Below are 16,355 nucleotides of genomic sequence, written 5' to 3'. Positions count from 1 at the left end.
AAGGCATTCCCCACTCAGTGCAGCAAATGCCTAGCAGCAGGGAATGCACAGATAACGGGGATCCAGCCCCTCTGTCCGCCCATAAGGAGCTCAAAGCATTTTGGGGCCCGCAGGCAAGAGACAAAATTTCCTGCAGGTGCCCCGACGGGGTTAGGCACAGGATGCCAGGGGAGCGTAGACGTGCCCTGCCCAGCGGGGTCAGAGGGCGTGGGGTAACGTGGAGAGGAGTCAGCAGGAGAACGTGAAACTGTGAGGCTGAAGCCGCCCTGAGGTTGGTGATGCTGGGGGTAGGGGCTTCCTGGCAGAGGAACAGCCCGTGAGTGGCCCCAAGGCAGGGGCTTGTAGGGACGTCAGGGAGCCTGTAATTTAGGGCCGCTGCAGGGTCTGTGTGCTGGAGGAAGGTAAGTTGCCTGAACTCAGGAGCTGCGACCTTATCCTGCAGGCAGCGGGGAAGCCATTGAGCAAAGGAGCAACTCCAGGAGACACACTTTTCAGAAAGACCAGGTTGGACGGGGTTGAACTTGCTTAAGGCAGAGGCGGTGGAGGCCTGGACCAGGGTGGCAGCAGTGGGGACGTACACAGGACACTGGTCCCCTCGGCAGGACGCGGCGTTGGATGGCACGTGGCGGAGACAGGGGTGTGAGTTCTCCGCCCATTTCAGGACTCAGCAGACCCTTCCTGAAAAGGAGGGTCCGAGTCCCCGCATAGGGTGGCAGACAGGACAGGATGTCTCTCCTGAGCCCCCTCTGATTTACTCAGCTACTGAATGGCCTCTGCGTGCCTGAGACAGCCCCCTATGGGGACATGGCAAGTCGTTTCCAACACGTGGATGGTTCCAGGCCGAGGTGAGAATCAGCCAGTCTTGGTCCGTAGAGGACAGGGAGGAGCAGTACAGTGTCCCGAGTCTCTGAGTCCCTTGCAGGAGCCGACGGAGTCCAGGTTTGCTCAGCAAACCTGCTCCCAGGACGGCATATCCGAAGGCCCGGCCTCTCTCCTGCGACTCCTCCCAGCCTGCTGCATTCTTGTGCATCTGGGGTGCATTCCACAGAGGCAGCGATGCACGGCCCAAACCTCACTGCAGAGCCTCCTGAGTGTCCCTGGGCCACCAAGGGCTGGTGGCATCTTCACCTAAAATAAAATGAGGACAGCGAGACGGCACACCCAGGCAAGCGGGTGGCCCCCCGGCAGCTGGGGGCACCTGAAGATGGGAGAGGGAAGCAGATCGTGGGGAGAACTTGTGGTCGGAAGGTAGGGCGGGGGCAGACAAAGCTCTCCCAGCCGTTGATCTGCGAGGCTCCCCCAGAGAAACGACAGAAGGAGTAAAACAAGCTGGGAACTGATCTGGTTTTCTTCTGAGTCACCCAGGGCAGGACGTGGAACATTCCCAGTCTCCCTCTCTCTCCTTCCCAAACGGGAACACAGGTTCCCTGGAGGGGCTGGCAGAGCCTGGGGTGTGCAACCAGCTGGCAGGACACGGGGCCATCGTGTGTGGTGGCTGGCCCCTTTCTGGCTCTCCGGGCGCTGCCTGTTCAGCAGAGTCCTCTCCTGGCAGGTCTCAACATGCCAGAACCCTCCATGGGATCTTAAGGTTGGTGATGCTGATTGTTTTGGGGCCGCTGCCTGGCAGGGCTGACTCATGCTGAATGCACCTTGCTGGGACAGTGACGTAGCAGAGTCCGTCACGGCCAGAGGAAACTACACAGGCCGGGCCCCCTCACCACGGAACCATCTGTTTGTCTCTATTACCACGTGCGTGACACTGCAGGAGACATCGGCCACCCCGCCCCGCGGCCCGCTGCGGAACTGCTGCTCCACGAGGCACAGACTAGCAGATCTGAGACTGGGAACCGGCCCTTCTGTTTGGCCGCAACATGTCAGCCCCTGGCCCCCCACCCCCACTCCGCCCTGCCCCAAGAGGACAGCGACACCAAGTGAGGCCCCGGCCATCTCAGTGGATACCTAAGAGAAAAGGCAGGCAGAAGTCCTAACACCGCATAGAGGGAACCTGAGCTGCTGATAAGTAACATACCCATATGCACAGAGGAAGGGGTGGCATCTTGAGAAACCAGGAAATCAACAGGTGGTCCTCTGAACACCTCCACCTGGCAGCTTCTAATCCCTGAAAAGGCAAAACGACATAGGTCCTAACGCACGCCCGGAGTCTGCCCTCAGGAGTTGAACAAACTCTGCCAAACCGTACTCACGGCGATTTTGTCACCATTTCATGGAAAGCCGTAGACATTTCTACACAAGAAGGTTGCCTTATTCCATGTGTTTCTGGGAGGATAAGGAGTTCAGCTCTACCCGGGGAGTTATCTTAATCCGTTCAGGCCGCTACACCAAAATACCACAGACTGGGCTGTGGGGGCTGACACAGCAAACACTAATTTCTCACGTGCTGGAGGCTGGGAGTCCAAGGTCAAGGTGCCTGCAGATGGGGTGTCTGGTGGGAGCTGCATCTGGGTTCACAGATGAGGTCTTCCCGCTGGGTCTTCGCATGGCGGAAGGGGTGAGGGAACTCTCTGGGGTCCCCTTTATCAGGTCGCTAGTCCCTTTGTCACCTAGTCACTTCCTGAAGACCTCGCCTGCAAATACCATCACACTGGGGTTCGTGTTTCAACACACAGACTTGAAGGGAGGGACTCAAACATTCCGTCTGCGGGGTCTGCGAGGAGCGCACCGGGTTCTCTGGTCAGTAGAGCAGGGATGGGATGTGAGCCCCGGCACTCAGGAGCTGCGCCAACTTGGACGAGTTACTCAACTTTGCTGAGCCTTACTTTCCTTGTGCATGAAACTGGGGTCATTCCAAGGACACCCAGGCATGGTGCAGAATCCAGGTTCCAAGGAGCATGAGCTTTGACAGGTGGGATGTTTGGGCAAAGAGTGCTCTATCACGGGAAGGTAAAGGGACTTCGGCAAATGGTCTCGAAGCATTTGCTTGCCAGGTGTGTTGGCCGCTGTGGACACAGACGGGAGTCAGTGTGAAAGGGAGTCAGGAGCTCACGCTCAACACCCCCGTGAGGTCTCCGCTCCCTGCCCAAGCAGAAGGTCAGGCTGCTTCCCTGCATAGTGGGAAGAAAGATGCCAGCCAGACTGGGCTGAATGGAGCCCCTGCTCCCCAGAGGCAGGTGTGGTCTACGCAGCTAGGACAGCGTACCTGGGGCCACTGTGAGTCTAAATCACCCACACCCCGAACCAGGTCATTCCAGGTTTGCAAGGACGGTTCCATGGGGTTTGAACCTCTGCTAGCTGTATCTTCCACATCATGAGTCCAGGCCCTGAAGGCAGATGAACAGACTCACTGAGGAGGAGGACAGTGGCCCCATGCCCAGTCACCCACGCCAAGCACTAGAAGACAAGTGGCCCAGCTGGGTGCAGGCGTGCATGAGCAAAGCTGGAGGTTTCGGGAATAATGTCCGCTTAGACCAAGGGGCTCGGCTGAGCCCCAGCACACACAGTATCTCCAGGTCTCACAAGACTCTGGGCTGGCCCTCTCGAGATGAATGCTGGGAGGTCTCTAAAGTCCGGAAGCCCTCCCTTTGTCGAAGACCGTCTCTATTTTCCAAGGCTCAGAAAAACAAAAATCTCCAAGTCTGGAAGAGGACAAGTGAAGGGAGATGTGCTAAAGACGCATTTGCAGATGGGGGGGGTGCGTGGAAGGCATAACTGGGGGGCATGCTTAGAAAAAAACAGCCATCGGCGGGACCATACCAATGGCAGTACATCCCGAGTGCGCCGAGAAGGGTAGAAACTGAAGGCCAAGGAGAGCTAAGAGGCAAGAACGTGGGAATGTCAGTGCCTCAGTTCCTCACTGGCTCATTCACATGATGGGCCGACCCAGAAGACGACAGACTGTCAGGTTCTCTGCGTCTGCAAATGGAATTGCCGAGAACCCACCTCTCCCACCCAGAAAGAGGGCACAACCCCCAGACTGGCATTAGATGGGTCATGTTATTATACCCCAGCCTTGATCATTGCTCTTAGCCAATGCAGTCCACGGAAGCAGGGTCTTAGCTGCCGCTAATGGAATAATCAAGCCACAAGGTAGTGAATGGGCTGCCTTTAGACGGGAACTCCGCCCCCTGCGGTCTGCAGAGCTTTCGGCTGAGGCTAGAGGACACAGCACTCCTTCTGCAGGCTCCCACTGACCCTGCTTCCAAAAACCTGCCAAAAACCTGCTTCCACTGAATTTTATACCCTTAGTCAAAGAAAGAACCTTTCAGAGCCTAAGTCTACAGTCACTTCGCTGTCAGGGTCAGCTGGGGCAATCGGGGACTGATTTTTAACTGTTTCTCTTGAAGAACCTCTACCTACCGGCTCGAGCTGCGGGCCAGGGTGTTCCCGGAAAACCCCAGTGGTGACACGGGTTGGTCCTCAAGGTCCAGTCTCGGTCATCTTGAGGATGTGATTGTTTGTTTCTTCTCTTTTTTAAGAGAGGGAGAGGGGAAGGGGCAGAGGAAGAGAGAAAATCTTAAGCAGGCTCTTAAGCGAGGGACTTGATCTCACGACCCTGAGGTCACGACCTGAGCCGTCACACCAGTCAGAGCCTCAAACGAGGGAGTCACCCAGGCGCCCCTGATATCACATCACGACTGGTCATCTTTTTTAGGTACTCGTGGCACTGTGGTCGTGGAGGAAAGTGCTCTCATTCTTAGGAAAGACACGCCAGAAGAATTTAGGGAGAGGTTCCAGGTTGTCTCAGGCACCTTCATATGGTTCATGGGGGAAAAGTGGAAAGGGAAGGAAATAAAACATAGCATCTGTTGAAACTTGGTGTAGGGTATATGGGTCTCCATTACCCTGTTTCACCTTTTTTTTTTTTTTTAAAGTTAATTTACTTCTTAGTCACCTCTATGCCCGTCACAGGGCTTGAACTCACCACCCCGAGATCAAGAGTCACACGCTTTCCTGACTGAGCCAGCCAGGCTCCCCTACCCTGTTTCAACTTTTTGATGTTGCTTCTGCTTAGACTTCGGTTTAAACAAAACCGGCCAAGTGGACTGAGCAGTAGGGTCAACAGGGGACAGCCCGTGGGCCTGACCCAGCCCACACTTGTTTTTGTAAATAAAGTTTTATTGGCATACAGCCATGTTCCCTTGTTCACCAGTCGCCTGTGGCTGCTTTCTCTGCTACAATGGCAGGCCTGAGTGGTCGTGAAGAGCCGAAAAGTCCAAAATACTTACTCCCTGGCCCTTTCCAGGAGAAGTCTGCCGACCCACACTTGAGGATAGATCATATAATAAGTTACAGTTATACCAGATGAGTAAGTTTCCAAGATCACACCTCCATAAAGCTGGAGGGGGACAAAGAAACTTCCTTTAAAAAGTCTTTGCAGGGGGCGCCACCTGGGTGGTTCAGTGGGTTAAAGCCTCTGCCTTCAGCTCAGGTCATGATCCCAGGGTCTTGGGATGGAGCCCCACATCGGGCTCTCTGCTCAGTGGGGAGCCTGCTTCCTCCTCTCTCTCTGCCTGCCTTTCTGCCTACTTGTGATCTCTAATAGGTGGAACCTTTAAAATAATAATAATAATAATAATAATTAATTAATTAAATGAAAAGTCTTCATGGGTTTTGGATATCTCCCCAAACTTCAAGAGGACAAACTGCTGAAATGGTGAGGGATAAAGAACACTGGCTCGTTTTCTGTCAAAGTAAATGTATGAGGTCAGAGGATGTTTGCTGCTGGCTGGGAGGTTGCCACAGCACAGCCGTGAAGAAGTAACAAGGTTTTGAATGCTGAGGAATAAGGGCTGATGTTATTAGTGAGACTCTCTGTAGAGCAGGAAAAACCCTTGGAGGAAGCAATTTGGGGGTGAGAGAAACAGCAGTGCAGTCAAGTCCAAAGGCCCAGGCTCGAGTACCTGCTCAGAGCCACCTGCCAGATCAAGGCACGTAACCTCCATGGGCCTCATTATTTCCTTTTGTAGAATGTAGGGAACAATGGTCTAACACTAGCTAACTGTTCAGGAGGCCTTTAGCTTTCAAATGCTCTAATCCTGTGGGAATAGTTTCATACAAAGGTAGCTATTACCCAGAATGTCTGGCAACTGTACTTTCTTTTATTCTGTATTTGTAAGAGGCAAATGAGGGCAAAGACTGTGTAATATGTACCCAGAAAGGCCTTAAGAATATGTAGATTAGCACTTACAGGGGACAGACACATATGTCTCCTGGCACAGCACCTGGCACTAAGGTGGGCACATTAAAAGACACTCAAGGGGGCACATAGGTGGCTCGGCTGGTTAAGCGTCTGCCTTTGGCTCAGATCATGATCCCAGGGTCCTGGGATGGAGCCCCACTTGCTGCTCGGCAGGGAGTCTGCTTCTCCCTCTGTCCCTCACCCTCCTCGTGCTCTCTCTCAAGTACGTTTTTTATTTAAAAATTTTACCAAAATTAAAATTATTTTTAACTTTTTTAAAAATTTATTTAAAAAAATAAATTTTTTATAAATAATAAAATAATAAAATAAATTTATTTATTTATTTATTTAAGCTTATTTTAAAATTTATTTAAAATTTTTATTTATTTTATTTATCTGAGATAGAGAGAGAGACAGCGCAGGCCTGAGCAGGAGGGAGGGGCAGAGGGAGAAGCAGGCTTCCAGTCGAGCAGGGAGCCCGATGCAGGGCTCAATCCCAGGACCGTGGGATCATGATCCAAGCCGAAGGCAGATACCCAATGACTGAGCCCCCCAGGCACCCCGAGTTGTACATCCAGGTGGCCCAAGATTTCTGTCATTCTAAGGGACGTAGATGGAAAATCTGACCATGCAAGGATTCTGTAATGCATGCTCTTCCCACTGGTTCTCCCCCAAAATTTCTTTCCTTTATTCTGTCAACTCCTTAAGTTCACTAAACAACTTGCTTTTAGCTCTTTCCTGTCGCCAGAAAACCCGCCATCATTGTCCCCCCCACCCCCATCCCGCACAGCCCAACAAAGGAGAACTTCCCATGGAAACATTAGCCCACTTTAAACTCAACCACTCTCCCCACCACCCTGGCCACAACAAAAACCCCTGGAAGGGGATTGCCGTAACAAAAACCTAGACTGTACGGAGTCCGTTTGGCAGCCGGGCGCACACACAGCAGGTTGGGAGGTGGGAGGGCTGTTTGGGCTGCACGGGGTAAAATGTGGGCTTATGGTCTGGTGCTGCAGCTGGTCTAGGGGAAGCAGGTGAAGAGGGAGAGGATACAGTGTGCTGGTTGCCCTTTGCGGCTTACAGCAAGGTATGACATGGGGTGGGGACAGGCACGGGGCAGAGCCGCGAAGGAAATAAAGCAGACCCGTTCAAGTTCTGGAAAAGAACTTGGGCTACAATCACAGGCAGACAGGTTAATAGCCTGCTAAGTGTCCGAAGGAATCGTTGCCAGAAGATTCACAAGCTTGTAAAGATAAACAGAAGTCTGGGGCTGGCCCCCAAACCCTGCAGCAGGCGGAAGTACATGGTGCAAGATGCCCACCTCCCAGGGAGGATGCACCCCCAACCCGTCCTAGTGAGGGGACCAGGGAGGCACAGCAACCACTCTCCCCACACCTGCCAGGATGGTGGTGGGGGTGGGGATGTCTTCACAGTGCCTGCCCAGCAGGATCTCATCACTGCGGCTGCCAGGTCTCCGCATCCCCACCGAATGGGTACTGGGGAGGATGGGTCAAAACTTCTGGGTCATGGGGCTGGTCCCCAAGGAGCCACGCTGGACTGACCCTGGGCAGGATGCAGGAAGTGGGTAGGAGAGGCTTGGGGTGAGAGGCACAGACCAGGCAGAGCCCCCAACCTTTCCTTTTCCTCCTGGGCACATGGGAAGCCATTCTCTAGCCTCATCTGGAGTTAGGTTGTGGGTCTACGACTTGCCTGGTTACTGAGGCAGAAGTGACATATGTGGCTTGGCGTGGGACCTCCTCTTTCCCTCCCATGGTCACCTGCTGCGGTGACTATGGACGGTGGCTAGCAGCGGGACCTGTGAGGACTCACTCCCACCGCCTGGGGGCCGTGGGGTGGCAGGAGCAAGCGGTATGTTTCTAGTCTGAGCCACTGACACGGGCAATGTTTGCCGCCACAGCTTGACCTCACAGAGGCTGTCTCCCTGGGAAGGGGGCACGTCCTGCTGCGACGAGAGCACCCCCAGAGTGGACTGGCCACTGTGTTTCTGTGTCTTCATTCCCAGCCTCCTTTGCGAGATGTGAGTGGCAGTGCCAAGGGCCACCCCCAGCCTCTGTGCTTTGACCCCTCCCAGACATGTCCCTCCATGCTCGCTCCCCTTCGGGGCCACACAGCTTCCAGCAGACAGACAGCCGTCTCCCCCCAACCCCATTCCCCCGCCTGGTGGCAGGTGAGCAAGAAAGTCCTTTTGTGTTCGAACCACAGGATATTTTTGGGTCTATTTATTACAGAACTAGCATTACCTTAATACAATCATCGCTAAATGGCCATAATACATTTGTTCTAGAATTGCACAGAATTTTATTCACCAAAGGAATATCCTTTCCTCTCAAGAGTCTAAGTGTTCAAGAACTGAAACATTTAGAAGTTAAAGTGGCTGCAAGGCAGAAGATCAAACCGGTGCGAGGTAGTTGCTCAAGTTGGCAGTGGTGACCTTGCCTAGAGTGGGAGCTCGGAGGTCACACACCCAGGCGTCCCACCAGCCGTGCCGCCTCCAAGCGGTACGCTCCCGACCTCCGGGCCGGACAGTGGGATGCGGGCAGGCCTACACCTCGGCGGGGGCTGGCAAACTGCGGCCCATGGGCCAGACCCAGCCCACGGCCTATTTCTTTACAGCCCTCACACTGAGAAGGTCTTCAACGTTTTTGAAAACAGAGAGCATGTGACCTTCCAGGGCCGCAGAAACACGGACGACCTGGCCCTGCCTTAGAGGGTTGCTGTGAAGAGTCCAGCTGAAGCCAGTGCGGGCTCCAAGGAAGCTTGAATACGAAAGCACAAGCGCAACACAACTGCTGGCGTCTCCAGAAAGAAACCGGCACACGGCCAAATGCTGCATTTGGTCTAGGCGAACATTCTCTCCTTTCCTCCAAAAAACAACAAATGGTAAGACATCAAGAGCTACATCTTGATTATTACGGCCACAGGATACCTCTACATTAAAAAGTTGCTGGTAATCCAATTTTAGTTACTTAGAATACGGAGGAAGGAAAAAAGAGCATTTCGCCTTCTGATGGTAGAAGAAAGCCTAGAACGTGAACGTTTGACTCAATTTAATACGTTAGGGAAGACTGAGACATTTTAAAATTAGAGCAAGACTTTGAGTAGATGTAGAAAATGTACAACTGACGGAGCAACAGTAGTAATGCTGGTTTTCATGATAAAACAATTTTGCTGTGTAAATGCACTCATAATGAGATCTATTATGAGGTTTGGGCGGAGACCACATGAAGCCGGCCGTCCGAAATCCGGTTAGACGAAGTTGTTCACACGAGACACTTGGCCAAACTGGTCTGAGGCAAACAGAGACTAGTTTTGGACATAACTGATGACACAGTGTTTCCCAAAGTACGTCCACAAACACTGGACCTTGGGGCTGCTGGGTGTGAGTGTGTGTCTGTGTGTGCGTGTGTGTTGGGGAGGAAGGTTCTAGGGGCCAAGAAGTAGGTAAGTCACGGCACAGGACATTCTTCTCCCACAAAGTCACAACGCACAACAGTATGTTCCAGGTCTGAGACCCACCGCAGCGCAGATACTGGGGACTGGCCTGTGCCTGGTCCTCTCTGCACAGCACACAGAGCATCGCCGGGGGGACGGGCGCCCCGCGTCCCGCAGCTACCACACCAGTGCTAACAACGCACCGAGAACCCGCACGTCCCGAAGCACCTGCCCTTCCCATTGCACAACACAGACTGTAAAACTGACAAGCTGCGCTGTTCGCGTGACAACCACGGGCTCTCGCCTCGCCCAGCCGCCTGACGGGAACTGGCGTCTGGGAGGAGTCGGCGGAATAAAGGTGCCCTGTGCACTCACCGACGTTAGGAAAAATTCGGTAGAGCAAATGTTTGGACGTTTGGAGCAGAAGAGAAGCCAGGGACATTCTGCTGTTGTCAAGGCCGGACTTTCTGTTCCGAAACGAAATTGGGCAGGCCGCTTGTGTGGTTTCTCTGGGTAAGTTCCATTTTATTAATCATTGTACAAAAAAATCTTGGCATTCATTTGAAGAGAAAAGAAGTGACTATATCCAAATATTTAATATTTTAACATCGTGAAAGTCCTACTTTGTTGTAACAGGGCTTTTTAAAATGGAGAAAACTTTTGGAAAAAATTTTAAAAAGAAACTTATGATTTATTAGAGTACAGGAGATCCAAAACACGTTTTTAGAAAAATATAAAGTGCCCAAATACCAACTTACACAGGTGACACAGGCTTCCTGGAGCCGAATGAAGCATTCATGAAGAAACACATTTAAAAACGGTCTACATACATATTTACATTGGGTCAGTAAAAGTAAAACCATCCTTCTTGGCTTCGATGTTACTCTAAGAAAAAAAGGAAATCAAACCAGGAGACCAACGGTTATAACTCAGCATGCTCCACAGTTTCTTAGTAACGCATCTGGTTAGTATTACCTCTGGATTAACTAGTTTCTCACCTTTAAACGAGAGTAGTGTTAGACCCCTGGCCTCAGCAGGCGGGGTGCTGTGAGTGGTCACGCTGCCCGGGTAGATCTAACCCATCGGGCTCTAGATCTGACTGCCGAGGGACGCCGACACTGGCGAGCACGAACTCGGGCTGGCAGGCGCCGGCCCGCCAGACCCTCACCTCTAGTAACTGCTTACCAGCCGCCAGGTACCACGACATGGTCTCAGGTGGCTTCCCCAAACCTCGGTCATCCCAGGGCTTCCAAGGGCGGAACGAGAGGCAGTCATCAAACACGGTGTGGAAAAACAGCATGCAAATGCACGGATGGGCGGCGAGGCGGGGCCGGATCCCAGCCCCCGGAGCCTCACTCACCAGAGCAACGGGGTTCTTCTCAACTCAGAGAGGAAAGTAACTAGGTCCTAACTCCAGAAGTTAGCTTCTACTGGTTAACTACGAATTAGCTAGCTCGCTTGAGAACAGGCAGGTGGAGAGTGGCGGCGTTTGGAGCTGCGCAGGGACCCAGTGCCCTCACGCTCAGGGACGGAGGGCACGGAGCAAGAGCCAGTGGTATCTTCGGGACAGCAGTGCTTCGAGAAAGCAGAAGGACACCCCGCCTCCTTCCCCACGGATCAGACATTCTTTAAGACATTTTACTTGTCTCCACCCCGCCACACTCAAAAGGGTCTTAGAGTGATTCTTACGGATGACAGGGGGCATGGAACCTCCTCTTTCCTTTTTAAAAAACGTATAAGGTTCATTATCTCTTTTTTCCGGTTACAAAAGTGAAACCTCCTTTTTAGGTTTTTGGAGACCACCGTGTGTGATTTCTAAAAGTAAACATTTTAACACCAGATTAATACTTCCTACAATAAAGAGAACCCATCACTGACTTAAGATCTAGTCATGATACTGGAACAATTCTTAAAATTAAAAGGAGACAAAAAGTAGTTACTTTAAAGGGAGGAACAGTAGATGAATGTGGGAAAACCCATCCATAAAGGCCATTATTATGCACTTTCTTTAGAAGATTTTATGTAATGGAACAGAGAACTAAGAATTCACAGAGAGATGAGCATAAGTGGGAGAGGAACATGGAAGGAAAAGCTATGCCATTCTCCCAAGTCAAATCAGGGAGAAGATAAAATGCCTGAAATCTGTTTCAAATATTAGAAAAAATAAATGCGGATGACTCTGATTACATTAGTCTGTTAATGTCCCCATCTCTCAGATGCTGCCACCATCACTCACCGCTTCCCCTCTGAACAAGCAACTAAATTCACGGTGAGAAGACAAGCAGCCCCAGTGTCTGCAGAGAAATCAGAGAGGAAGTATTGCCAACACAGGACCACCCCCTTCCTGCCTGGCAAATGAAATGTTCTGAGACAGGTGGGAGATAGACGTAGGGGAAGTGAGCAGGAAGAATGACTCTAAGAGCGTCGACTGTGAGACCTCATGAAGACAGAATGTCACGAACTGTCACCACAGGACAAGCACACAAGCCATGCCACTGAACACAGTGCCGTCAAATGAATTCACTAGTGTAGGCGGAGAGCAACATTGTCTTTGCAGCTGGAGGAGAGCACACGTTATTTAGACTTGGTAGGAGGCAACCAGCACTACTGGTTAAGTGGCTTTCCTGGTGGTGTGAATCCAGAGGGATCCGTGGAGACGTCTTCTTCCAGAAACCTGTTCTCCTGGAGGACAGCAGCAGCGGCAAAGGTGCAGTGTCCTCTACCAGACGTTACTCTGCGTCCTCCTTCTTTGCACTGTAAATATTCTGCACCGTCTCATACACAGACTCCAGATCCTCTGGATACCGGATTTCTAGCTCTGCGTTCGGGATGTAGTGTGTGCCGGTAAACTCTGAGAAATAGCGTCCGACATCGGGGTGTGAGATTTCTTGAGGCTCCACGTTATACTCCAAGTTTTCTGTTGGTAAAGAGGCACATGGACAATTGCCGTTAAAACGGACACGGCTGCAGCATCTTCCTATCTCTCACCCCTTTCATGTGGCATTTTGACATGGCGGAAAAAGAGAGACATGTTTACGGAATCTGGAAGAGGTAAGAGGACAATGGCAGCAGGGGGCTGGGGACGGTGGGATGGGCCCCCGCAGCTCCACACTCAACAGAACGTTCTCCTATTCTCTGAGCAAGAGGTTGGCCCCAGCAAATCTCCAGCTGTCTCTGGAGGGCCAGCGAGCTACAGATTCGTCACGTTCCTCTGACTCGATCGCACCGACAGCCAAGTGTACAGGACCAGGACATCTGAGCCTGCCCTTTGTCTACCAGAGGTTCGACCTGGGAAGCCTCCACACTGTGTGGCTCCAAGTCTCGCACCTGCCACCGTTGTCTGCTAATGGAGTGCTCCCACACAGACGGCACTCCTCCCCCTGGCTCCCTTCAATCCTGGCCGTGTTGAGAGCCCGTGGGAGGAGCTGACGAGCGGCTCGCACCTCCAACCTGTGCAAGGATGTGGCTTATCACTACTTGTCCGGTCTCCTAGGAAACCATGCTACCTCCTCTCCCTGCTAGCCATTCTGCCACCAGAGAAATAGCAAGATTCCTCTAAAATGGAATGATTACAACAAACAGATGACAATACATGCAAGGTATTTAGAAGGCTGAAATCCTTTCACAACACTTCTCCCCTGCAAAACTTTGAAAAACAGCTCCCCCTTGGGGCGCCTGGGTAGCTCAGTGGCTTAAGCCTCTGCGTTCGGCTCGGGTCATGATCCCAGGGTCCTAGGATCGAGCCCCGAGTTGGGCTCTCTGCTCAGCAGGGAACCTTCCTCCTCTCTCTCTGCCTGCCTCTCTGCCTACTTGTGATCTCTGTCAAATAAATAAATAAAATCTTTAAAAAAAAGAAAAGAGGGGTGCCTGGGTGGCTCAGTGGGTTAAAGCCTCTGCTTTCGGCTCGAGTCATCCCAGGGTCCTGGGATCGAGCCCCGCATCGGGCTCTCTGCTCGGCGGGGAGCCTGCTTCCCTTCCTCTCTCTGCCTGCCTCTCTGCCTACCTGTGATCTCTCTCTCTCTCTCTCTCTGTCAAATAAATAAATAAATCTATTAAAAAAAAGAAAAGAAAAACAGCTCCCCAAAGGCCCAATGAAAGGATGGTGTCTTGAGCCCCCGAGCCAGGAGTCGCTTAGCCACGTCCCCCATGACCTGGCACCACGAGGAGCTGGGCCAGGCGGATCCTCCTGCTCTGACCGGGGACCAGGGCAGTGTCAGTTATGGCCAACACACAGCCATACCCCTCATAGCCCTTCACTCGGATTCATTCCAGCAAGCCTAACACACGCAGTGCAGCCCTCGACAGCTTGGTTAAACATGCTGACATGCCAGTCCACTCTGCTGACGGCACAGCCCCATCCACGCAGAGGCCATGAGTCCCCAGTCACCACAGGAACATCTCTAGGGAACACTGACTTGCCCTGATGTTGGGAGAGCGGGAAGAAGTTGCATGATTCAATCTAACTTTTTTTTCCCCACAGGACAGGGAGGGATTTACAGACATTTTGTGCTAACAGACTGCAGGTCATGGAACCTGCTCAGGTATTCCGGGAGCTCCTGAGGGACATGAACACGAACCTGGTGCAAAGAAGAACGCCGCGCAACTGCCTTACCCTCACAGAGGAGAGCGCGTGACAGCAGTCGGACTGCCCAATGCAGTTCCCGGGGCTCACGACGGCACATGCGCTCCTCGGAAGACGAGGCAGCCAAAAGAACTAGTGACCGGTTTCCCACATGCTGAGAGGGAAGGGACAGTAATGCACGACACTGCTGGATGGCGAGCCTGGAGGCCACACGTTGGGGCCGCCCTGCCCGCAACACAATTACAGATCGCCCGCAGGGTTTGCCCCGGGGTGGGGTGGGGGGGCTCCTGCCCCACCGGCCACTGTGGCAGGTGACCGGGCTCCCGCTCCCAGTGCACGCACACACGCGGCCTTCCCCACAGGGTCCCTGCCAACTGAGTGAACTGTGACAGGCACCAAAAGCCCTGGCCCAGGAGGCAGCCGGGACTCGAATCCCGACAGCCTGGGGCCAGAGCTGAGGGCATCAGAGTAGGAGACGCACCAGAGCAGGGGCAGGGACGCAGGAGAGGGGACTGACTCAAGGGCCCACCGTGATCCTGGCAGGGCAGGCTCTATCTGACGGTGCTCTGTGGACACAGAAGCCCGAGGTTCTTCAAAAGGGAGACGGAGTAGCCTGCAAACCCTGACTGCTATTGCAGACAACGAGATCTTGTAGAGAACTTAAGCTCCTCCTTTAGGGGTTACAGGTTTCTAACCTTCCTGCATCTGCCCCTGGCGCCCCACCCTGAGGGCAGCACTGCAGGTGCACGGGTTGGAACCACGGCTGGTGCTGTAGCCAGGGCAGCTGCTGAGGGCCTCAGGGTCCCCTGCAGAAGAACGCAGAAGTATGGGGGGCTGGGCTCAAGTCTCTGGAGGAACTCCCATTACCTGTCATCAGCAGGCAGGATGGAGATATTTAAAAAGAACGCAAGTCAGTAATTCTGAACAACAGCTCTGTTGCCAGTCTATGGAGAGCAGTGGTTCTCAACAGGGGGCTATTCTGCCCCTAGCAGAACAAAGAAATATCTGAAGCCAGATCCGGTTGTCACCACTGGGGGCTGCCACTGACATCAGGTGGGAAGAGGCTAGGGTCACTGCGAAAGAAATGCACAGAACGGTCCCCACCACAAAGAACTGTCTAGACTAACATGCTGACAGCAACCGTTCCAAAGAATTCAGACGTATGTTTTAGCATTGTCTCTCCCTCCCCGTTTTTGTGTGTATTAAGTAGCAGCTCGAGTACTGGGAGGAGAGAAAGGTCAAGGTCAGATTTTGATCATGGATCTGGAAGGATGATGTGAGCCAGTTCTGTGCGTGGGCCCGAGAGGCCCAGACAGACAGATCGTCTGGGAAGTCACGTGAGGGGTCAGCGGCAGCCCAAGGCAGTGGTCGTGGCCCCATGTCTGGCCGGTAAGAGGGACAGGGGCTGGGTTCTGTGCATTTATTTACCTGCCCAGGCTCCTAGCAAAACAGGAAAGAGGTAATAATAATAACATTGTTTATTTATTTATTTATTTTTAAGATTTTATTTATTTATTTGACAGACAGAGATCATAAGTGGGCAGAGAGGCAGGCAGAGAGCGAGGGGAAAGCAGGCTCCGTGCTTAGCAGAGAGCCCGAGGCAGGGCTTGATCCCAGGACCCTGAGATCATGACCTGAGCTGAAGGCAGAGGCTTAACTCATTGAGCCACCTAGGCGCCCCAATAAAAACATTTAAAAAAAGATTTATTTGGGGGGCGCCCAGGTGGCTCAGATAATTAAACATCTGCCTCCAGCTCAGGTTATGATTCAGGGTCCTGGGATCAAGCCCCACATCAGGCTCCCAGCTTGGCGGGGAAATCTGCTTTTCCCTCTACCTCTGCCTCTGCCTGCTGCTCCTTCTCTCTGTCTCAAATGAATAAATAAAATCTTAAAAAGAAAAAGACTTTTTAGACAAGAGAGCATGAGCAGGGGCAAGGGGAGTGGCAGAGGGAAACAGAGATGGAGAGAGAATCCCAAGCAGACTCCTTGCTGAGTGCAGAGCCCAATGCGGGATTCAATCCCAGGACCCTGAAATCATGACCTGAGATGAAATCAAGAGTTGGATGTTTAACTGACTGAGCCACCCAGGCGCCTTGATAAAAACATTTCTGAGAAGAAAAGATAATGAAGATGGTTGACTATGTATTAAGAGGGGGAAATCCACTAAATAAAGTTTAAAATAAA

At 52.4% G+C, this 16,355-nt stretch overlaps 1 protein-coding gene and 1 long non-coding RNA gene across 3 annotated transcripts in view; both read right to left on the bottom strand.

Moving 5' to 3' along the window:
- Positions 1-1,953: 1,953 nt before the first annotated feature.
- LOC122902053 lies at positions 1,954-4,415 on the bottom strand. The gene is made up of 3 exons (XR_006383732.1): positions 4,315-4,415; positions 2,205-2,957; positions 1,954-2,119 (listed from the first exon to the last, which is right to left on the bottom strand). It is a non-coding gene; the product is annotated as an uncharacterized LOC122902053 (long non-coding RNA).
- Positions 4,416-10,088: 5,673 nt separating this feature from the next.
- The window catches only part of FBXO21 (F-box protein 21), a 45,347-nt gene continuing 39,080 nt past the window's right edge, over positions 10,089-16,355 (bottom strand). For both annotated transcript variants that reach the window (XM_044244189.1, XM_044244190.1), the window contains exon 12: positions 10,089-12,506. In XM_044244189.1, the coding sequence (XP_044100124.1) occupies positions 12,319-12,506 (188 nt within the window). In that variant the 3' untranslated portion in view covers positions 10,089-12,318. The remainder of the gene's footprint in view (positions 12,507-16,355) is intronic.

Source organism: Neovison vison, chromosome 3 (assembly GCF_020171115.1).
Source record: "Neovison vison isolate M4711 chromosome 3, ASM_NN_V1, whole genome shotgun sequence".
NCBI lineage: Eukaryota > Metazoa > Chordata > Mammalia > Carnivora > Mustelidae > Neogale > Neogale vison.
The sequence above is the reverse complement of the archived record's forward strand: the minus strand, read 5'-3'. Positions and strand labels throughout refer to the sequence as shown.